Source organism: Ahaetulla prasina, chromosome 3 (assembly GCF_028640845.1).
Source record: "Ahaetulla prasina isolate Xishuangbanna chromosome 3, ASM2864084v1, whole genome shotgun sequence".
Classification (NCBI taxonomy): domain Eukaryota; kingdom Metazoa; phylum Chordata; class Lepidosauria; order Squamata; family Colubridae; genus Ahaetulla; species Ahaetulla prasina.
The window spans coordinates 100,334,667-100,358,643 of record NC_080541.1 but is presented as its reverse complement, the minus strand read 5'-3'; the positions used below and the strand labels follow the sequence as shown (position 1 = coordinate 100,358,643).

At 36.3% G+C, this 23,977-nt stretch overlaps 2 protein-coding genes across 2 annotated transcripts; one reads left to right on the top strand and one right to left on the bottom strand.

Moving 5' to 3' along the window:
* Window positions 1-321: 321 nt before the first annotated feature.
* ROPN1L (rhophilin associated tail protein 1 like) lies at window positions 322-10,684 on the top strand. Its single transcript, XM_058175228.1, has 6 exons — window positions 322-725; window positions 3,471-3,637; window positions 4,143-4,266; window positions 4,836-4,997; window positions 8,062-8,237; window positions 9,614-10,684. Exons 2-6 carry the CDS (start codon window positions 3,507-3,509, stop codon window positions 9,672-9,674), a joined length of 654 nt encoding a protein of 217 aa, XP_058031211.1. The 5' UTR covers window positions 322-725; window positions 3,471-3,506; the 3' UTR covers window positions 9,675-10,684.
* A 118-nt stretch (window positions 10,685-10,802) lies between these two features.
* SNRNP48 (small nuclear ribonucleoprotein U11/U12 subunit 48) lies at window positions 10,803-23,400 on the bottom strand. The gene is made up of 9 exons (XM_058175227.1): window positions 23,077-23,400; window positions 21,648-21,761; window positions 19,838-19,898; window positions 18,359-18,424; window positions 17,316-17,504; window positions 16,746-16,867; window positions 15,765-15,886; window positions 14,748-14,912; window positions 10,803-11,816 (listed from the first exon to the last, which is right to left on the bottom strand). The coding sequence occupies exons 1-9, from the start codon at window positions 23,197-23,199 to the stop codon at window positions 11,783-11,785; spliced, it is 996 nt and encodes a 331-aa protein (XP_058031210.1). The 5' UTR covers window positions 23,200-23,400; the 3' UTR covers window positions 10,803-11,782.
* Window positions 23,401-23,977: the final 577 nt, after the last annotated feature.

Genomic DNA, 23,977 nt, shown 5'->3' with positions numbered 1-23,977 from the left:
GTACAATCTTTGGGTCTTTGGCATAAATACTTAAGTTTTTAATAATAAAAATAATATTTAAAAGTGTGCTACGGCTTCCTTTTGAAAAATTTACCGTGTATATTACTTCTATCTACACATTCCTTTTTAAAATTAAAGATTAAACAGCATTTAAATGTGCGGTTTAAAGTTTATCCCAAAGCAAACTTTTAACAAGATCCTCAAATATTGAGAAGTTTCGAAGGTAGCGCTGTGCAATATTAACGGCGCCTGCTCAAGGACGCGACGTGTTCAGCGTACGGCTGCGTCATCAAAGGTCGCGCGGCCTCACGTTACCGAGATGGGTATAAAAAGTACGCTGGCGCAGGAAACGAAAGAGTACGACAGCTGTTGTAAATTCCAGTGCGGGAGGCGGGAAAAGAGAATTTACCATAGAGATTCGGCGGAACAGGACGACCAACGGCGGCTCTTGGTTGTCAATTCTCGATTCTTTCCGTCGTTGCTACGAGACAGAGACGCGCGCACTGCCATGGAAATCTAACTAGCTCAGAACTTTCGAGAGACGCGGCCGAGAAACGAAGCTTTGGCGTGGCGCAGCCTCCAGCAGTTGTCCTTTCCGTAGCTTCTTGCCGCTGAACAGCAACTAGCCGTTAGAGCAGAAGAGCCACTTGAGCCGGAGGAAGGGGACGAAGTTCCCGTTTCAAGCGTGGGGAGGGTTATTAGCTGGGGATACTGTTTCATTTGCGGTACGGTACATTTATGCTCCCCTTTCTATGATGTCCCGCTTGTAGCATCGTATTTTATTTGAATAACAACCCTGAGATAGGTTGCAACTAGCGAGAGAAGGTGTATATACGTACGGATGACTGACACACACCCCTATCCCCCCCCGAATAAAGTTAACTTCCTACCTGAGAGGATTTTTAAACTCTAGACTCCCTCACTCCAGTCCAGCCGGAATATTTACTGCTAATTACATCACGCGATCAGCTGAAAACGCGTTTGTTGAATACAAATACAAGTAGTATTGTTGAAGTAGAATTACACGTGCTACCCCACAATGAGTTATGAATACTGTATGGATTACAAGGCGGACTGTAAAATATATATTTAAAAGAACCTAAGCAGTAATTGCAGCCATGGCTGGACTTCGTGTCTTAATCTGATTCACCGAAAGACAGAAGGCAGCCTTAGGCTAGCAGTGTTTTAAATAGATGAGCAGTACCAAAAAGTAGAAGCCTAATAGACCTTTATGACTATAATTTAAAAATATCTGGATGCGTCATTATTTAATAAAACTGAATTGCTTAAGAGAGTGGGATTTACAAATGTCTATATGTAAATACAGGTCCTTCTTCACAAGAAGGAGCCCTACATATGGCCTTTTGTATTTTTGTAATTGTCCCCCAAATCATCTTATTTGGCTACAGTGCTTCTTTTCCTCACACATAATGTCCCAGAAAACCAGGTCTATAAATATTTTTTCTCTAAACTAGATGTGTTAGATCAATAATTCTCAAAGTGTGGTCTGGGGACCTCGGGGGATCCCTGAGAAATTCACATAAACCCAAGCTGTTTGGGATCCTCAAACCTTTTTAAGAATATAGTGAAGTCCTGAGACTAAAATATTTGAGAACCATATGTTAGACTATCAATCTCATCCCATTTACCTTAGAGAAAGTGTATTTCCTAGGCATATATTGTAGGTCAAAGATGATGTGGAAGGCTGCTATGAACACTAATTATAATTTTAGTACTTTGTATATTAAAATCTATTCTGCTGAGTGTTATGTTCTGCACTTTTGCATTAAACTAATAGCAGTATGTAACACATTGTAGTCTAGTAGATACTTGGATTATATATTAGAAAAGAAAAATCAATAAAAGAAATTTATACCTGAGGGCTCCTGTGGTGCTCTTTGAGCACCATTATTTTCTTGCAGAGGTTTCATTATCCAAACTAGGTAACATCATCAGTGCTAATGCAAGAAATGTCTGCAAGAAAACAATGAAGCTCAGAGAGCACCAAGGACCCCTCAGAAGAGAAAAATGTTAATTTCTGGCTCTGGATATTATTCCTGGAAAATTGTATTGTTAAGAACAATATATTTCTTGCTAAATGCCCTTAGAATCATTTGATTAATATGCAGAGCCTAAATCTATGTTTATTTTAATATAAGGATTCTGATTTCATGAAATACAGATCTAAAACCTGCTTTATCAAACATCATTGCAGTCATCATTCCCAGAGTTTATTTATTTTCAAGGTACATTTTATAGTGGTATGGAAAAACAAATGGGAGAGAGTCTGACTTCCATGGAACAGAGATAAACATGCAGATTTTTTTGAGTACTGTACACAATACTGCAACTACTGATTGCTTCAGAAAAGATCACAAAAAATGACAAGGAAAAAAACAGCATAGCTTAGCTGGTGTAGATTTATACTGTTGCATGGCAATCTCATTTTACTAATGAAAGATCTCAGATTGATGAATTCCTTTAGGGAATTCTGGAGCATGTTGCACTTAGGCTTGGCTACTCACCAGAGGGTTTTAAGATTTAAGCAACAGTGAAGCGAGAGCTTATAGTCCTTGGTAGGAATAAGTTGTTTCTAATGAAGCGAGGCATACAAAAACGTGTGCCTTTTAATATAATTTGTTAGTCTGGACAAGTGCTACCAGAATCCTGGTTTTTACCAAGAAGAGAGTAATCAGTGCCAGGTACGGGAAGATAGACTAAAGGAATTAGAACACATACAAAATAATTTGTGGCAGCGTAACAAGTGCATGTGGGAGTCCACTCTCAAATTATGAAGTGACATTCTAATCCACCAAAGCATATATCACCTATTTATAGTGGATTGTATTTATTTTTTCCCTCCCATAATCTGAAAGTTGGAGATTGCTCTGGAAAATATTTATAATATGTGCAAATGGCTAAAAGTGAGGGAACAATACCTTGTTGCAAGCAAATGTTTGCTTTCATAAATTGGATGTAGCCTAACATAGTTCTTAATTTTGTACTAGAAAATGAGTTGGCATTGTTTTTGCTATCACTATTTGTTGGCTACCAAATCTATCATCAGAAGACTTTTTAAAATTATGTTTGTGTGTAAACCACATTTCAGTTATAAATAGGTGCTGCTTATGCTTGTTTTCAAAGTAAGCTGTTATAATATGAAAAAGGATTTCCAGCTTGTTAATGCTTAATAAAAGGTGGTGTATTAAGTAAATTTTGTTAGCCTTATAAGCTTATTGGAGCATCTTGGGAAAAATAATTTCTTAGTCTACCCAAAGTTAATGAGGTGTTACTAAGTTCCTGTGAAGATAAAATTAGATAGTCGTACTATATACTGTATGTACTCCCTTGAACTCCTTAAGGGAAAAGTGAAGTGTATGTGATAAAGAATGATATTAACATATATTATGCCTTTGTACATCTCGAGTTTTATTTTAGAATACATTAATTAATGAACACTTTCGTTCTAGTTTTCATAGGATTCTAATTTGGGACCTTGAATAACCATGCCTGTTCCAGATGTTATGTTCTGTGCACAGCAGATTCATGTTCCACCTGAACTGCCAGATATTATGAAACAATTTACCAAAGCAGCTATCAGGACCCAACCCCGTGATGTTCTCCAATGGTCTTATGGGTAAATAGAAAACCAAAGTAAAGTGTCTTGATTAAGAAGACTTCACACACATAGAAGTATATTTGTGCTCAGAGTACTTATGTCAGTGTTCACATATCACCACAGACATCCGATATCATTAGTCTGTTCACAGATAGCTATTTAGGTGCCCACCTAGCCTCCTGTCCCACCTGACTTTTAAAATATGCTTAGATCTTTAAAATTATTTTAAGAGGCCTGATATACTGAGTGTTCTAAAATGCTTTTAAGCCCACAGAGGTATTCCTAGAAATGGTGATAGCTGCATTATTTTATTTTATTTGGAAATGTATCCACTTCAACAGAATGCTCCTTTGAGAGAGCAAGAGTTGATCAATCCGTGTCACACCCTAGCTGAAGGGAGTAAACGAAAATACACTTTTTCCCACTTAGTGTAAGCTGTGGTATTGATTTTGAAAAATTTATACATTAGCATCATGTTTTTAACTTGAACTGTCTTTCGGTATTTGATACGGCACTATGATAGGTACTTCTATGCTTTGTCAAGAGGAGAGCCTCTTCCTGTGAAAGAACGTGTTGAAATGCCAGTTGCTACACAGAAAAATGATACTGGTTTGACCCCTGGCCTCCTTAAAGTTTTGCATAAACAGGTAAAATATTTTTTGAACAGCTGAAATCTACAATAACACTATAGATTTTTAAATGATCTGTACTATCTAAAATGGTTTTTTTGAACTAGCTTTTTTTTATTTGTGCAAAAGCACCTTCAAATTATAGACATATAACATTCAACACTGAGCAAGTAAAATAAATATAAAATAATCACAGAAATATAGCACATGTTAAAAAGTATGTAAAATAAATAGGATTAAAACAACATTCACCTATATCAGGTCACATTGACAGCATTTTCTATTGCCAAATGAGATCTTCATACATGTTGAATGGCTTGTATGCACCATAGTGTATGCGAGATAAATTGTTCTTGCCCACGTTCACACAGAGTATCTTCTGTAGGAAAGCCCCATTATCTTAAGATTGTCCTTTGATCTTATTACCCTGGCGCACAGTCTATATGGCAATTTCCATATGGGCACGGTTTTTCGTGACCAAGAGGCACACAATCATGTCTGCCTGGTATCAACTAGTTTTTCAACTAGCTAATTAACAGTTAATTTTGTTTTCTTATATTTTCTTTATGATGTATATGCTTTTATAGTTGTCTCACAAGAAGACTGTGGATTTACTAGATCTCCATAAAAAGTGGAAGACTTTGTGCTTACCAGTAGAACAGCTGCGCAATCTTCTTCGATTAGATACGTTTGAAGATGGAGTAGAATGGATGAAATTTTTTGCCCTTGGCTGTAGTGCTCTTGGTGGGGTATGTAAGATATAAAAGTCTTTCTTGTATAGAATTGTTGTTCTACTGAAATAAATAGTAGAGGTGTTTAAAGATAAAATTTTATTTTTAATTTGGGGTTAAATGTATAAGGAAGAGAGATAACTATGAGAATTTAAAAAACAACAACTGTTTGAGGTTCAGAAGATAGGACCCATGATACATATACAATATTAATTGAATCAAATTGGAATGTTTGCATAATTTAAAACATAGAAAATCATGTGCCTTATGGACATTTGAGTATGCAAGCACACACATACACATATAGATAAGATTTTTAAAAAGATTTAAATTCATTTAACCCTTTGTTTTGATAAATCTACTTTTTAGAAAACTGGAAAATGCATTTATAGATTCAGAATTATTTCATCATTTAAACTTTCATTCTTCAGAGTGTTAGTTGCATTTAATGACTATTCTTTTTTGTCACATTTTTATTGGTTTATCAAAATATAAAATACAAAGGGAAATAAAAAGTAATAGAAAACTGGAGAAGGAAAGAAAAAAAAGAAAATATGGGGAAGAGAGGGAAAAAGAAAGAAAAAGGCATTGACTTCCAACTCTCTTTAGCACAGCAGAAGATAATAACATTACCTCAACTTTTTACTTTTACACAATAGTACATGCTAACCATTTTTATAACCACAAACCTATCTAATCAACAAAAACAATTTTTTTTCATTGAAAGTACAAAATCTGGAAGCATATACTATTCCCCACTGCAACAAAAGCAGAGATGGTTAAATTGATTCCTTTATCCAAAGAGAATATATTTAATTTTGTTTCTATATGGAAATCACATTTAGCAACTGTTCAAAGTTATGATGGACGGTGGACCTATCTTGGGGTTACTTATAACCCTGACTCAAAGTTACAGTGGAAAACTCTCCCAGGTCACATGACTGAACTTTGGGAGCTCGGCAGCACAACTTCATTTACACTCTTTGCAGTGTTCTGCAGTCACATGACCACATTTAACAAGTTTTGTCCATTCTTCCAGTTTTTGGCAAAACTACACTCATAGCAAACTATTGATTCACTTAATAACTCTGATATTCACTTAACCATAGCATTCCCTTAACCACGGCAAAAAAGGTTGTGAAATTGATTCAGTCACATGACCAACTCATTTTAGCTCATCATGACTGTGGTAGGTATACTCCAGTAAGGTTACAAGTCAAGGACTATCTATACTAGGGTTTTTTATTATTTAAGCGACAATATATTAATCCAAATTCCTTGAATTTCACAATTGAGAGGAATTTAATGGAAACACACTTTATTAGTGCTAACTAATATAAAAGAACCTAGACAAACTTAGAGCACCACTAGAGGAAAATCAGACAGTAATCCAACCGGACATGGCTCACCTTGTGGTAAGAGTGATAACAGTATTATCTCTCTGCTCTACCTACATCTACAGAGTGTCACCTGGTGATCCTATTCAGGGTCACCTTGTCCCTCTTATGGAAGGAGGGCTTGGGTGATCATTTTCAGGGCCATGTGGAGGAATTTGTGGAACCTCTGGCAGCCAAAATTGCTTGGCTCCCTTTCCAGCTGGAGTTGGAGTTTAAGTGTGGCGCAAGTTCCTTGGAGATGTCTGCAAGTGTCTTGCCTAGTTATCTGGGAACAGTTTGGTCCTGCTGGATCTGATGAAGTGGACAGGATCCTCTGCTGTCAGCACAACAATCTGCCATCTAGATCATTGTCCCTCCTAGTTGGTGAAAACATCCAGGATGGGAACTGCCATGTGGGTCCAAGCAGTGAAAAAATGCATCACTGCAGCAGGGGACGTTTCTGGGACCTTTTCAGGAGGCATTGGTGTAGCCCTTTAAAAATCATCTTTAGACTTTTATCTTCCTGGACAATTTCCATCCAGACTCTTATCTCCACTTTTTAGAGAAAGTGATGAAAAAGATATTGGTCTTCACCTTTAAAGCCCTTTATGACATGGGTTCAATTTATTTTATTTATTAAGTTTATGTGTCACCCACCCTGTCTAGTGGCGACTCTGGGTGACTTAACATTCAGACCATTAAAATTTTGTCCATCAGGTGTTGAACAAATTATTCTGTGCTGCCCCAAAGATGATCACCTGAGGGATTAGGTGATCCTGAACAGGGCCACTGGGCGACATGCTGCCGATTCAGTAATTGTTTTATTCTGTTATTTATGTTATTGTAAGTAGCCCAGAATCACTTGATAGTGAGATAGATGGAATACAAATTTAAAATAAAAATAAAGGAATAGTATGTTAAAACTGAATGATTCCCGTTTGCTAGCATTTTGTATTAAATATTTTATGATTTTCATTTTGAATGAAAATGAGATTTTAAAAATGTTTTGTGAGATCTGTTTGCCACCCAAGCATAGAGTTATGGGCAGATTATAGCCATTAAAACACAAAGCCATAGGACATATATTTGCAACAAATGGATAAAATTAATAAATGCACCCAGCAATACAATAAAATAAAATAGCCACCCCCAAGATCAAAATCCAAAAGCCTGATGGAAGAGAATCATTCTAAATTCCTCCCTAAGTGTCAGCATGTTTTCTGTTGGTGAATTATGGAGAACTAACCTCATGCAGAGGTAAGGAAAAATACCTAAATCCCCTATGGGGCTTTATATATGCCATTTTCTGCTATAATCATGATGAGAAATTGCCAACGTTCTGGTTTCCTCACTAAATATCATCATGCATTAAAACCTCTGGATGATTTGCATGCTTTTCACTAAGAACTGCATAATGTTTGAAGTGGTATTTCTGGGTATTTTATGTAGTCTTTCCCTTTATTTTATGAATGCACCTGGGATGAAAACTGAAATAAATGCAGGTTTCATTCTGTGCATATTTATAAAGAACAGTGCTACTTTTCCACATTTGATGCTCTTGTGGCGTTTTACTTTTGTTCTATATTTCTGTAGAAAGAAGCTATGAGTCTAATTAAATACAGTATTAGAATAGCTACAAGTGAATCTTAGTACTTGCCTTGTGTTCTAAGGTATACTTGTTTGCTGCTTGTTTTGGCTTTTTTTAGACCCTGCTCAGTTCGATGAAGCATGCATGTGAAATTCTGACGCATGATCCAGAGGGTGGACCAGCCCGTATTCCATATGTCACTTTTCAGTTTCTCTATTCCTACTTGGCTAGCTTAGATGATGAAATAACAGAGGAAGTAGCGGAGTCTTTTCTCAAATCTCTTAAAGAACAAGTGTAAGTATTAATGGGTATATGAATCTTGTGCCCCCCACTCCTTCGCAAACTGAACAGCAGCTTCTTACCTCCTCTTACTCCAAATGCTCAGAATCTTTTGATCATGAGAAGAGACTTCAATGTCTATATCAGTTTGGCCGAGTGTGCCACTAATCCTCCTTTCTTACATCTCCAAAGGGCTCTCTAATTCTCTGAAGCAGTTTTGAGAAGTGTAATAGAGAAAGGAGAATCCAGTACAATGCAGTGTTTCCTGCTCTATAAGCTATGTAATGCTTAAATACAATTTTCATTTTCCTTTTATAGCACAAATTAGGATGCATCTATATCTATATTATTATCTTTAACCAGCATTCACAAAGCAATTCCGTAGTATAATTTTTAGACTTTGAGTTTATATACAGATGTAAAACTTTCATGGTTGAAGGTGAAAAGTAAATAGGGAGAATACAGTGACAAAGGAAGAAAATTATTAGCTTGATGTAGATCAGGAATGCCCAATTTGTTGATGGGAAAAAGCACACTGATAAATGAAAAATCCTTGTGGGCCACAGAGAAATGTTTAAGAGTGCCAGCAGCTGTTCTATGGCTACTAAAACTGTGGAGCTGTGCAAACCAGTAACAAAGCTTGGACTTTCTGAGCAGCATGTTTTTGAGATGGTAGCAGTGGCTATAAATTTACTTTGTTGGAAAACATTGGCGGGCTTCATGTTGTGCTGGCCTGTTCTAAGTCTTTAACTATCAATTGTTATTATGGTCACAGATCAGCATTGTAAATAAAAACATTAAAAGTAATAATAAAATATAAAAATAAAAAACAAAATAATGTATCACGATTAATGATGGATTATCAGTGGGCAGTTAAGAGTCTGCCTAATTCTACATACAGCGTAACAAAATTTGGCCACATTCAGAAAAACTATTTTGGACTGATCTGATAAAGGGTTTTTAATACAAAATGAAATCATTTTATAAGTTCTAATTCTTATGTAATATTTATTCTACATGTATTGATTAGAGGAAGGGGCAGTAAAACCATGCTTTTAACTACCTTAAATGTACTTTTGTAAATGCTGGATGTTGTCAATACAGCTTACCTTTTACTGCACCTCATTTAAAAGATAGACAGGATGTTATTACTAGTTTCCCCTTTTGTCTTTGTTTTCCTGCCTCATTTGGGCATCTAGATGTTATAGATGTTGGAAATCAAGTTAAGCTACAGATTGGAGGTATATTTTGTATGATAGAAATATATTTTTTTAAAAGAAATTTAGAATTTTTCCTTCATGTATAAATTGCATGCCTGTGGGGTGAGATGGATTTGTTGCATAATATTGGTTCCTTCAATAAAAGTAATGAAAAATAATTTTCTCATTTAGGGCACGTAAGGACTATATGGTTGGCATTCCAGATTTCTCCAGTGTAAAACTGATGCCTTAAAACAGGAATATTTGAGAGTAACAAATTTTTAGTACATAACAAAACGTCGTGTCAAATAGTGTAATAAAATTAGAGTTTTCATTAATGTAATCTCTAATGTGCTTTTCAGTTTGTGAATTACCAATAAAATGTGTACCACCTAATTGTCTGAAATCAGATCATGGTATTTTATGACTATCGACTGCTCCTTCAACAAGCAGTATTTAGGGTAGAAAATCTAATCAGTAAGCAGTTAATTGGAGACTTTTTTTTCCAAATCCAACCTGGCTATGCCATCCATTCAGTGAACAGAACATCATAAGTGATGTAGTATCAAGTGTGTAGTTCTCCCAGGGCTCTTTCCCGACTCTGAATTGAATAAGTATCTTCTAGATTTCTCCTGTGCTTGAGATCCTTATATATAATGCAGTGGTGAAATCCAATTGTTTTTTACTACTGGTTCTTTGGCCGTGGCTTGGTGGGTGTGGTGTGGTGGATGTAGCAGGGGAAGGATACTGAAAATCCCCATTCCCTCTCCACTCCTGGGGAAAGGATATTGCAAAATCTCCATTCCCACCTCACTCTGAGGCCAGGCAGAGGTGGTATTTGCCAGTTCTCTGAACTACTCAAAATTTCCACTGCCGGTTCTCCAGAACCTCCAGGATTTCACCCCTGCTTAAATCAATGTATCTTTCAAAATATACAGAAATAATAATATTAAAAATGGACTTAGAAAATTGTTTTCTATTCCTTCATAAAATAGTTTAGCTGTTTTTCACCATACATTTCTGTACATGCCTGCTTACGTATTTGTGTTCCGTTCATTCTACCTGTGGAATCCTTAGTGCTCTCTGAGCTTGGTTGTTTGCTTGCAGACATTTCATTATCTTCAGTGTTAGAATGGATTGGGATTTTTCTCTATTTATATACAGTAGCCTCTTATGTAATCATTTTTATTGTATAGAAATATATTATAAATAGGATCAGTAACTTCATTAATCCAGACAACTTTAATGTAAGTGTTAGCAAGTTGGTAAATTCAAATAAGATGTTTCATGTGAATTTTCATCAAAAGCTGAACAAAGCAAAACCTGCTGGATTTTACCCGATATGTCTGGGCAACAATCATATAAATGAAAAATGAAGGTCTATAGCTGTCAATTATTTTTATTTCCTAATGTCTGGATATACATATGGGATCAATTCACTATCTGCAAAATCGTGATAACACTGAACATAATATATTTATTGGCAGTGTCAAAATAATTCAGTTTGGTCTAGTGGTTAAGGCATCAGGCTAGAAAGTGGGAGTTCAAATCCCACTTTAGCCATGAAAGTCAGCTGGGTAACTTTGGGCCACTCTCTCTCAGTCCAACCCATCTCACAGGGATGTTGTGGTGAAAATAGGAGGAGGTATTGAATATGTTCGCCACCTAGATATTTATAGTAAAAACTTATTTGTACTATAAATAATATTTTTTTACAATAAAATATATTTATTGTTAAAATAAAGGCAGAATACTTTGATGAATGTTACTAAAAATGAATGTTTTTTAAGAATAGTTTAATATTAGAACCAACAACAATTTATTTAAAGGGTGGTAATTGTCTATGTGGATAATTAAACAATGTATTTATTTTATTTATTAAATTTTTATGCCATCCATTTCACTATCCAAAGTGACTCTGGGTTGCATATATGCAGTTTACGGGTGTGATAGAGATTTCAAATGATATTTATTATTATTGGGCCGTGGTGGCTCAGGCTGTAAGATAGCCTGTTATTAAAACACAGCAGCCTGCAATTACTGCAGGCTCGAATCCCATCAGGCCCAAGGTTGACTCAGCCTTCCATCCTTTATAAGGTAGGTAAAATGAGGACCCAGACTGTTGTGGGGGGCAATAAGTTGACTTTGTAAATATACAAATAGAATGAGACTATTGCCTTATACACTGTAAGCCGCCCTGAGTCTTCGGAGAAGGGCGGGATATAAATGTAAATTTTAAAAAATAAAAATTAAAAAAAAATGAAAATAGCTAATATCTTAGTTGTCAGTGAGATATGTTACTGGAATTAAACAGATACAACTTGGTTTGGCTCCACATCTCTTGTAATAGAAATGCAAGTATTATTTTCTTCTTTTATGATGCTTTCCTTCATCTCTGAAATAAAATGAAAACCAGTATTATGTTAGAGCTTATCCCGTTATTACTTTTTTAAAAATATCATATTTTCATGAAACTAGGTTTATCCTTATAATGCTCATGCATACTGAAATGAAATTGAAATACATACTGCTGCATTTGTTGATATTTATCTTTTGATACCTTTGTCACCAGCTACTTAGAATACAGAATCTTTTAGGGAATATTGTAACTATTTCTCCCTTAATCTTAAATCTAACTGAACTGCACAAAATGAATGAATTTTTAGAGAGAGATCACAGAATTGTGAAGCAGAGCACTATAAAGGCTAGTTAATTTACAGTATTTCTTCCCTCTCCTGTTTTCAATGTCTCCCTTCTGAGACTGTTCTTTGTTCCAATGGAGGGCGATCTGTGAATTCACCAATATGCAAAAAAGGAGATACAGAAGATTAAAAAAAACTATCCCTTCTCTTGCAATCAAAACACTCATGGTGAATATGTTCTTATAGCACAACTAAAAGCTGCTTAAACACAGTTTACTAAATAAACTGTCCAAATACATAGAATGTGTGAACCCATAAAGCATGATTTATAATACAAGTACTCCTCACTTTAAAAACCACAATTGGAAACGGAGTCTTGGTTATCGAGTGAAGGTGTTGTTAAGCAAAATAACCCACCTGTCTGCTCCACTTAATGACCATGATCCAACAATCCTCACTGTGGTCATCAAATGATCTCATGGGCTGTTAAGTAAAGAGAGACTGTGTCTATGGAGGAATCTGGGGTTCTGCCCATGCTTGAATTTCAGCTGCCAAGGTACAAGTAGGCACGGAGCTGAGCATCCTTTTCTTTCCATCTTTGCAGAGCTCTCTGCAGGGATGGGAAAGAGGGATTTTGGGCTTCATGCATGATTGAATTTCGGCTGCTGAAATCCAAGCAAGCACAAAATGGCAGGGACCTCTTATCAAGCCCCCATAGATGACAAGGAATCCTCTTGGTAGGCTGCAGCAGTCCACAACCTTCCCTGCCAGCTTCCCCACTGACTTTCTGGGAAGGCCAGCAGGAAATACTACAAGGGACAATCACGTGATCATGGGGCATTTGTTAACAGTCATAAGTACAAATACGTTGCCAGGCACCCAGATCATGATTATGTGACAGTGGGGGGTGGAAGGACATTTTGCAATAGTCTGTACAATTTTTTACAGGCTGTAAAGCACCCTTTTTAAGGCCTTCATAATTTCAAACTATTGCTAAATAACTAGTTATTGAACAATGACTGAGCTAAGCAACAAATAAGGAGATCACATTTTGGCTTAGTTTGGTTGTGTGAACACACCCTATATAACACTGCTGCTACAAGAGCAAATGATGGCTATTTTTAATATGGTAATGTATAGGTAATATCTTACTCTGTACACTGTGTATATTAATCAACATTATTAGGGCAGCTAATTGAGTCAGTTATCCCAAAAGTACAACAGTATTAAAACAGAGCTAATCTTCACATTTATACAATTCAGTTGCTTATATATTGCATACTTCATTATTTTTTAAAATAGTTTAGCAATTTTTCTAACTAGATTAAATTACCCAGGCCACAAAACAGGTTTGGGCAGACTAGTAAAGAACTCATTTTTAAAAATGTCTGTGGAGATTCTCAGTCATCTAGGTCAGGGGTCTGCAAACTTGGCTCTTTTAAGACTTGTGGACTTCAACTCCCAGAGTTCCCCGGCCAGTTTTGCTGGGAGTTGAAGTCCACAAGTCTTAAAAGAGCCAAGTTTGCAGACCCCTGATCTATGTCATGGTTGTTCCAAAGGTGCTTTTTGAAGAGGCAACTGGACTTTCTTATTTTTAAAAACTTTCTACCATTTAAGATTTAATACTACACTAAATAAAACAATTTCCTATTAAAAGCTACATTTATTCACCCTGGTTTTATGGGAAAAAAATTACAAGTAGTCCTCAAGTTACAATTACAATTGAGCCCAAAATTTATGTTGCTAAAACTTGTTAAATGACTCTTCTTGCCACATTTTTTAAGTGAATCACTCCAGTTGTTAAATTAGTAACACTGTTGTTAAGTGAATCTGGTTTCCCTATTGACTTTGCTTGTCAGAAAAAGTGATCACATGACCCCCGGGACACTGCAACCGTTGTAAATGTGAACCAATTGCCAAGCACCCAAGTGTAAATCACGTGACCATGGGGATGCTGTGATGGTCATAAGTGGGAAAAATGGTCATAAGTCATTTTCTGTGCCGTTGTAAATTCAGTCACTAAGTGAATTGTTTTAAATCGAGGACTAAGTGTATTTTGCTTATAAATCCTAAAGAAAATACTTCTATAAAATCACAATTCCTTTTGAATAATATTTTCATCTCTTTCTATATATTTGGTTGTCAAAACAGAGCCCAATGCTAAGTCTTCAGTTTTATTTACACCATAATCTATGTATTCCCAACCGCCCTTTTTATATAAAAAAAATCACTACCTATGTTATAGGCCAGTTGAAGTAAAAAGACAGGAATAAATTCATGTAATAGGAAACCAATGAGGAGTTTTGAAATTTGTTTTATTTTTAATTATTTATGTCAGGATTTTTTTTAGTACTTTCTCTGAAATAGGAGAAATTATGATATATAGAATTCCATGTTGTTATTTCTTTTAGATTATGCTGATTATTATGAAATCAACTTTGTTTTTAAAAAGTATATGGTTGAGTTTATAATTGATTCTGGTATCATTACTAATTTGATACATCTTTTGATTTAATATCTTGGGCAAGTATAGGAAGCCAATAGCTGGATGCAAATCACAATGAAATTCTTTCCTACAAATTATCACTGAATGTAAACAAGTCTTAAGCATATCCTACAATCCCAGCCTTTGATGTAATATCACTCTAGTTCAACACAAGACAGAAATCAAAGATACTACTTACCTATCTCTTTTCCTTCGAGAATCTCTGTCTCTTTCTCTTTCTCGACTTCTTTTCCGTCTGCCTGGACTTCTGCTGGAATTCCTCCTATGTCGAGAATAATCAATATCTTTTGAACTTCCGCAAGACTGTCTTGAATCAGCTGATGCAGATCTTCGCTCTTCCTTACTAAAGAAAAGACAGTGATTATGTTGTAGCAGTGGTCTTAATCATTAATGTTGGGAGAGGGAATGAATGCTAATATCTCTTGGTGAAAATTGCCACTAATGGCAAAACAGTTAGCTGCACAGAATCATGTAAGAGAGGACTGGGCTTCAAAACAGCCCAGCTGAAATTACTGTATCACCATTGCTGTCAGATCTCAGTTGCACTAGAATTAATGGGAAATAAAGGGAAATGCCTACTACTGTATTTTTTGCATCCTACTTTCATTTGAATGTGTTATTTCCATTTTAAAGATTAGTGCATAGGAAGCTAGACAGTGAATAAAATCGTTTTCCTAATAAAATCTAAATTATGAAAAATCTTTCTGTAAAATATTGCAAGGAGGAAGCCATTATTTTTAACAACTATGATATTTAACCCTGCTCTCTGAATGCCACTGTGCTTTGCAACGACAACCTGCTTCTGCCACTCACCATGACACAATATTTAAACAAAGCCCTGCTTCTCACAAATGCATTCTTAACTTCTCTGATGATTTCACAACTATCAAACCACAATTTTATCCGTTGTCAATAACTGGCCAACAAAGCATTTCTAAACAACAAAGGAATAGATGTTCTACAACTTTTACAAAATATAAAATCAGTAACATCACTAAAGGAAATAGGCATTGGAAAGAGTGAAAGTAAACTGTATTGGACACTGGGTATATATAGCACGATACCAAGATGTGCAGACCTAAACTGCAAGTCAGTAATTCCAATTTCATTTGAATTAACGGAGGAACAAAAAGTACAATTTCTTAAATTACTGCCAACTTAGAAAGCAGCAAAGATTTGGCAATGATAATCTTACCTTCCTGAAGACTTTGCTGAAAAAGAGGATTTTTCATCTTCGTGAACCCCAATATTTCTGTTCTCCTCCTGCCAATGAGTGGTCAGTTCTTCCATGTGCACACCAATCACATCTCTGATTACCTGAGTATTCAGAAATATTGAAATTAGATAAAATATTAAGGTATGCCAGAACAGGCTAAATAATATTCAGATGAAAAGCCACCTTATGCATAATGTCACTAATACGATGATTTATGTCGGGGTGGATGCATCACGCGCTGGCCACACCCATGCCCAGTTTAGTGAAGGGGGAAAAAAGTCACAATATGTCATACGACAACGCCATGATGATGTGAGTTTCACATTCCTGGTCTATGTGTACTTTGCTTACATTCATTCCTTCAACCCATTTCTCTTCCCCCTCCTTTTGCCTACTAATGTTTTCCAGTTGTTATAAAATTATGTAAAATAATTGGCCCAATATAAAACAAAAAAAAAAAGCATATGGAAAGGTAACGTAGCTGTTAATATTGTTAATGCATTATAATTATCTTAAGCAATTAAAATGCGTAAATTGAAAGTGAAAGTAAATATCTGCAAATGAAGAACTAAATATTAAAAATAACTTATAAAACAACTGTTTGAGAGATGGTCACTAGGCCTGTACTTCATTTATCCATCCAAATATTTTTCCTATTTTTTTGCCATGTGCTGGCTATAGTTAACCATCCCAAATGAACTGGCAATAGTAAAAATATGAACTGGAGTAAACCTAAAAGTTACAATAATTGACACCAAGTATTCAAGGTTATAAACTTTTTAAGATCAGGTAAATTTAATGTATTGCAATGTATTAACTACAATGACAGCAACTCAACAATATTTTTTGGAAAACGGGATAATTTAAATATTCCTGCCTATTTAAGGTATTTCATATAGTGATGTTTTTAAATTAAGAAGAAAATAGTTTGAGATAATACGCCTCTCAAATCATATAGACCTCTGTGTAGGATTTCTTTGTTATATGAACATTCTTAGCTCTGTACGATTGCCGCCGTCTTTTATAATCCCGCATCTCTGCAAGAATTTCAAGATGAGATTTTGGACCTTTCTGGCCATCATCTAAAAGGGGAAAAAGTATGCTGTGTTAGAAACAATAATTCCAGTGGATGTATTCAGTAATATAAGTACAAAAATGAGAACTATATATGAATAATTTCAGCAAACGTCTGTAATCTAGACCACTTTTACTAGGAGGGGTTTTTCAAGATAACAAATGAAGCAAATTAATGTCACTGCTGTGACAGCAATCTGCCTCAGCAATGGAGGAAATGGGTTGATCACCTGGTGCCGATGACAGGCAATAGCTACTGGGTGCAATTCAGGTGAATTTCTGTCCCATTATTTTTAATTCAAATTCATTAGTTTGGGAATGCCAGTGTTATAAGAAAACAGGGAATACTATTAGCATCCCGTTTTAACAGAAAAAAGAATCCCTCAGCAAGAGAATTTTACATGTTTTGTAATTTTTAGATCTAAAAAAGCATAGCTGTAAAATTTTCTTCCAGACCTTGGTTGACTTTTGCTGCCAAATCTACAAACAGATCATTGTCATTTTCTGTTGGTTGAGATCTTGACCTCTGGTTCTTTGTCTCTGCAAGGACGTAATCATAAATTGCAAGGCGGTCAGCTTGGGTCAGATCACAGACGTAACGCTTGTGGTTTTGTGGAACTTCCATAGGCTGAGATGAATAAGTTCCTAAAATGTGAGAACAGTTTGGATCTATCAATCAAAACCAACACAAATAGCAATATTCTGAAATTTTATGTGGCACGCGGCCTGATATAGACTGATGGCAATTTGTGGAGTTTCCATGAAGCCACTGACTTCATTTGACCTATTAGTACTATAATAAGAGTCAAAAAGGCTATTTACTCCTAGGACAAACTGGCAATTGGAAAAGGAATCACCCATAACTTTAGAATGTGAGATGTAATTTGGGGGTGAGGATGGGTTGAGGGCTGCACTGCACTTTTAAATATGATGCTGAGCTCACACTTAGAAAAATGGGAGTTAGTAAGATGAGAGTAAGGCCAAATAAATATTACATTCAAATAAAAAATTATTCCCATGTCTTTATTAAGCTTCCTCCTTTCTCATATTAAAATTTATATTTAGCAGCATTTTTTTGAGGATTGGGGACTACACCCAGTTTTTAGGGAACATAGTTTTCTTATCCTACTGTATATACATAACTGGGCTTCTCATGTTTTTTATAGTACATCTAATTGTCTCAGCAGGGCTAATAATACATTTGAAATCATCGTCCCCACTTTGCATTTGGCAATGGGAATGATTTCCCAGTTAGGAATTAGGCTGAATGTAGGTAAAACAGAATGACTGAGCCCTATAAAAGCAAATGTTTTTAGTAAGTTCCCAGAGAAGAGAAAAGGAGATATTCAATAAAAGTTCTTTAAATCAGACCATTATTCAGCATATGCAAGGCAAGTAAATAAAAATCAAATTTATTTTCAGAATCCCGGTCAGTACCAGTTTCTATACCAAGTGCATGTTTGTGGGCTCCCCAGTGAAAAAGCTTAGCTTTCACTTACCTGGGCAATAATTTCCACACTCTTTGGCTATGGCTTTTTTAATAATGTCAAACTGCAAATCTTTGTCTGTAGCAAAACAAAAGATAACACAGGAATGTTAAGTATACTTTTGTAATCATTAAATGTAGTGCCTGAAAAATAGAGGCAATACTTTTGCAGTACTGAGCGATGTTAACAATATACTCGGAAATCTGTACCATTGGAAATGTGTTTCCATGTGTTTCTTTTTCTATAGTCATTTTTAATATTCCAGACTCATTGAATCTTATAAAATCAAGAGGAACAAAAATTACAGATTTTGAAAAAAGTCTTGGGGTAGACAAATTAACATTGTTCATATATCGTGTTAAGCTACAGTGTTTATCTATTTTTGATTGGGGTGTTGGTTTTCACTTATGATGCAGCTAATTGTATCTTATTTAATTTCCATTGTCAAGCAAGTTATAAAAAACAATCAACAATTGTCTCTTTTACAATACAAATAACTCCTCCTCCTCTGTAGATGGTGATTCCAAACTTTGAAAATAAAGGCATTTTAAAAATGCAACTTGACATGACCACATCTGAGTTTAGGACTTTTTTGTGGCAATAGTTAAGTAAATCACCATACTTATTAAACAAATGCTGCAGTCATTAAGCAAATTCATTGCCTGCAATAAATATTGTTTTTTTGCCAGAAACCAGAAGTAAGCAACAATTTACAGCAAAATAAATTGTAAATCGTGGCTCACATACCTGGGGGATGCTGCAAACAGCTATAAATGCAGGCCATCCAACAAACAGCTATAAATGCAGGCCATCCAAAATGCTCAGCATAGTCATGGGATGTGTGTGTTCAATTCCTAGTTGTCAACTCGCAAAGCATCCCTGACTTGCTCGAGTTGCCATAGGCAAGGGGAATGGGAAAACTGCAGCTGCGGCAAGGCAGCACATCAGTCAAAACAAAAGCACATTCCAGCCATATCTCTGTCGAGGCTGTCTCCGTTGTTACCCACAGGGGCCGGAGGGGAGTGATCTCTACAACCCGAGAAATTGCTTCTTTGGAGAATGTGACTGATGACACACCTTGGGGGGGGGGGGGGAGAAACAGGGTCAGAGCTGGAATGTAAATTACATGGGATCAGAGCTGGCTTCACTTGGAATGTGCCGACATGAAGCTCCTAATAAATAACTGGATTTCTTCTGAATCTTCACTTGAACCTCATGGTTTAAATAGGGCATCGGTTGGGACCCTGACATGTAACCCTTGAGAGATCTGTAGTAACTTTGAATAGCTACTAAGCAATCTTTGTAAGTTGTAGACAGCACTTAAACATATATCCATACTTCATCTCTGCATAGCATCATTTTATACTGAGAGCAGATACAAGATCTGGTCTGATGTTTTTATTCTTGCTTTTAAAAATATCAACTACCATTTGTTAGTATGTTACATTTTAGTACTGGTACTTTAGTATTTATTAGCACATTCGTACTCACCCATTTGAACTTTAGGAATTTTGCCTTTGTCATAGAAAAAAGTAGAATCATACATTTCAGCCTAGAAGGCAAAATATATGTAAAATAATATTATCAAATGGAAATGTAATTGATCAGCCACCAGCCTTTGACATTAATAGAATAGAATTAATCTCTTATTAATTCTATTCTCTCTCTTATTAAGAGATAAGAGATAATATCCAAAGAGATAAAAGTAGCAGATAAACAAACCCACTGTATTGGACTTCCTGATAAAATAATTTCCTAATTCAACTTCATAAATCATCTTATAGATCTTGGCACTTCAGCTCCAAAATTGTAGTAGAATCATGTCCAGTTCTCATTCCCTTTATAATTTTTCACACCAGTGCACAGCACAACTCTCCAGATCCAGGCAGTCGTAAAACTTAAAACCATCATCTTACTGGGATTGGGTTCAAACTTGTTCTTCCCAATCCAGACCCCACAGCTTCCAGGCACTAAGGCAGAACCTCCTGGCTGACCAGAGGTGGAGATATACAACTGAGCACTGTTAGCATATCAATGACACTGATGATGATGATAATTGTGCCAACAAATGACCTCACACAGTGGCTTCATGCAGATGTTAAATATTAGTGGGGAGGCAGCTGTGGCATCCCAAACAAGAAGGGTTGTGGGGCAGACCTCTCTCCTACTGGCATCAACCCTGGATAAAGGAAGAGAACTACTACAACACCATATCCCCAACTTCTAACTACCAGAGTTAGTGGTGTTTTGATGGTAAACCACTGAGAAATAAAGCAGAGCTAGGACAGTTGCACTACCACCATTCAGTTCCATCTAGAGAACATCCACAAATGCAACCAATGCCATTTCAGTTACATACTCAACCCTGAAATCTACTGGAATCCCACTTCATTCAGATCCCTTTGAAGGTGCAAGGCAACCAACTTCTCAACAATCCTCCCTAAAATGAGAAGGTTGGAAATATGGGGGGGGGGATGTCCAAAGCAGGTTTAGGGATAGCTTTGCAAGAAAGCAATGTAGAACTTTAATTTTATATGCCAATATGTGTGGCCTTTGTGGAACCAAGAAATTCTTATCAGTAAAGACTGTTAGAAACTGATTTTACTGATCTTTATTTATTTTATTATTTTTTAAAAGTGAGACAAGATCCTTGGGCACTCAGATAGTATAATGGTATCTACAGAAAGCATAATGTTTACCCCTTATCTAATATTGCAATAAATTTATCAATATAACTCTGGAAAGTATTTAAAGTAAAACTTTATCTTTAAAAAAGTAATGGAAAACATTTTCTGAAAGTAGCAGAAATGCTAGAATGAGGTAAAAGAACTATGAAAGAGTAAACCAAAGGGAACAACAAAATAAACACTGCCTATGATTGTTCTATAATGTGTCTGTATGTAAAAGTGAATCACAATATACCAAATTAGAACCTGGTTTATGGAAGCAAGTTTCTGAGACTATTGGAAGTCTTTTCTAAAATTTATTCACAGCTATCAAATTATCTCCCCCATCAGCTGGGCTTGAGGAAAAAGTGAACAGGGTGGGTGGGGAGGTCTCAATGAGCTGTGGGTAGAATAGCCTTCAAGTTGCTCATCCATGACTTTGATTTTAGTATCTGTGTTAATTTGCTAATGGAGTTCTAACAGATTTTTGCAGCAACAACTTTAGGGGAAAATAATCTGGTGTCCATTTCAAAAATCTAAAGCCAGCCTTGTTTTCAAAAGAACAGCAAATGTCTTTCTTCCATCCTCAAAATATGAATAACCTTTTTAAAAGGGGGGAAACAGCAAAACATTACCTCTTCCTCTTTAGAATATTCTAGTTTCCTCAATCTACAGGATATCATATGTTTTTCCAAGGAAGATTTAGGCATTTGATGATTAGCATCATAAGGACAGGTCACTTTCTCACTCTGAAGAAAAAGAAGAAAATAGGTTTTAGCATGAAGTACAGCAGCAAGACTTTAGAATAGTAGACATGTTTGACAATAAAACATGATTTTCAATTTTTCATTTTCCCCATGCCTCATTTGATGAAATTATTAAGGTGCTAGACTAAAACCCAGAGATTGCAAGATCTAATCCTTCTTTAGGCATGAAAGCTTTGGACCAATCATTCTCTATGTCCAATCTTCCTTACAAGGCTGTTGTTTTAGAGCAAACAGGAGATAGCAATATTATTAGGCACAAAGCCGGTGGGTGTCCCTTGGCCACTCATTCTCAGCACTAAGAAGACAATGGCAAGCCATTTCAAAAATCTTGCCAAGATATCTGCAGCGACTAGTCCGGGCATTTGCCAGGAGGTAACAATGACTTGCAGGCACAATCTCCACCCCTAAAAACAAATATTAAAACTAGCAGAATTATCTTCCAGAAAACACAAAGAAAGCAAGTTCCAGCACTTCTAGATAAATGAAATGTTCAAGAGCTCTCACTCTCTTTTCCTCTCTAAGATAACACTTAGCAGATGTTTCAAGATGAACTGAACTCCTGATGAAAATCTAGGTAGTTTTTTTGACAGCAATACATAAATGGTTTGCCACTGCCAAATTCCAGGAATTTTTGTTTTGTCTTCCATGTTTATTTTATATATATCGTTATGATTCGTGGTGTTCTGGTGTTACCCAGGCCCTATCCTAGTTTTCACATCATCAGCCACCTAGTTACTTGTTGCCCAGTGTTGTTGTTGTTGTTGTTGGTGGTGGTGGTGGTGGTTGTGTGTGTGTGTATGTGTGTGTATGTGTGTTTGTGTGTGTGTGTGTGTGTGTAGAGAGAGAGATGGTTTGCCCATTACCTTCTTTCTAGGGCTGAGACAGGGTGACTGTCCCAAGGTCACCCAGCCAGCTTTATGTCAAAAGCCGGACTAGAACTCCTGGTGTCTAATCTTGTGTCCTAACCATTATGCCAAAACGGCTCTTTGTTGCATATAGTAACATTAATCATTGCAAAATCACACCAGAGGCCCCAGTATAGAACTGACTTATCTGAGTTGCAAAAAATCCGAATGATCCCTAGATGGCAGTCGAGGGAGGCAGCAAATTCTAACTGTTTCAGGGCAGACCAGATCTGCGCAGGGCCAACTCTATAAGAGGTTTCTCAAAACGTGTTTGGTGCGCGCAACTGAATAAAAGCTCTTGCTGAATGTCCATTCTTCTTCGTTCCCCGGACAGAGGGTTAACCCAGCTCCCTTGGGGACCCTGATCTGCCGCCGCTCGAAGGGAACCTTACCGGGGTCCCAAACCACAGCGAAGACGAAAGAAGACGCTTCTCCACCGGACTCTCTGTCTCGGCAGCCATTTGGGAATAGGGCAATCTCGCTTCAATTTCGCCCAAATTTAGAGGCGACGCCATCTTCACTTCTGGCAAGGTGACGTCCTACTTTGAACCTGGAAAGCTTCGCTGGCTCAAGAGACTCGTTTTTAGAGAACGTGTCTACGAGACCATCGACCATTAATTTTTTTTTTAAAAAAATCACTTTTAAACCGAAGGCGACTTCAATAATTAAGAAACCTCGAGCAAAGCGAAGCTGCCTAGTTTCAAAACATTCCGCAGTGGAGTCTCGCGATATTTCTCCACTACGCCCGACCGTGAGAGAAACAGAAGATCGCCCTCTTGAGGACACCTCCTGGTGGAAGATTAAATTAGTGCAAGTGAGATAAGCGAGTAGAGTCAAAATGGTCATTGGCAAGTCAAGCATTTCCGATGCATTAAATGCTCAGTCTTTTCTTTATGAGATCTAAACGGGTTTAGTTCCACCAGTTATGTAATAACAAAATTAAGCTTGTTTTCTGTTTTCGTGTGGTATCTTTAACCGTTGAGAAACATGCTCAAAAAAGCACATTTTTATTTTATTTTATTTATTTTTTCACAACATCATACAAAAAGATTATATAGTATATAAACATATATATGAGTAAATATTAGGAGGTATAAGCATATATATAGAAGAAGAAAAGAAAAACAATAGGACAGGAATAGGCATATTTGCGCTTATGCATTATGGTCCTCTTAGGTATGGGGTGAGGACAATAGTAAAAAGTTTTTGGTTAAAGCTTTTAGGATTATAGGAAGATACCACAGAGTCAGGTAAAGTATTCCAAGCACTGATGATTCTGTTACAGAAGTCATA

What these genes read in the sequence shown, in the direction of transcription:
- ROPN1L (XM_058175228.1), top strand. Translation starts at nt 3,507, where the DNA reads ATGCCTGTTCCAGATGTTATGTTCTGTGCACAGCAGATTCATGTTCCA. An exon ending in TTAAAGTTTTGCATAAACAG is followed by an intron (nt 4,267 to 4,835) that starts GTAAAATATTTT and finishes ATGCTTTTATAG; the next exon opens with TTGTCTCACAAGAAGACTGT. An exon ending in AAATCTCTTAAAGAACAAGT is followed by an intron (nt 8,238 to 9,613) that starts GTAAGTATTAAT and finishes TTTCTCATTTAG; the next exon opens with GGCACGTAAGGACTATATGG.
- SNRNP48 (XM_058175227.1), bottom strand. Translation starts at nt 23,199, where the DNA reads ATGGCGTCGCCTCTAAATTTGGGCGAAATTGAAGCGAGATTGCCCTAT. An exon ending in AATATTCTAAAGAGGAAGAG is followed by an intron (nt 19,899 to 21,647) that starts GTAATGTTTTGC and finishes TTTGCCTTCTAG; the next exon opens with GCTGAAATGTATGATTCTAC. An exon ending in TCTCGAAGGAAAAGAGATAG is followed by an intron (nt 11,817 to 14,747) that starts GTAAGTAGTATC and finishes ATTTTATTTCAG; the next exon opens with AGATGAAGGAAAGCATCATA.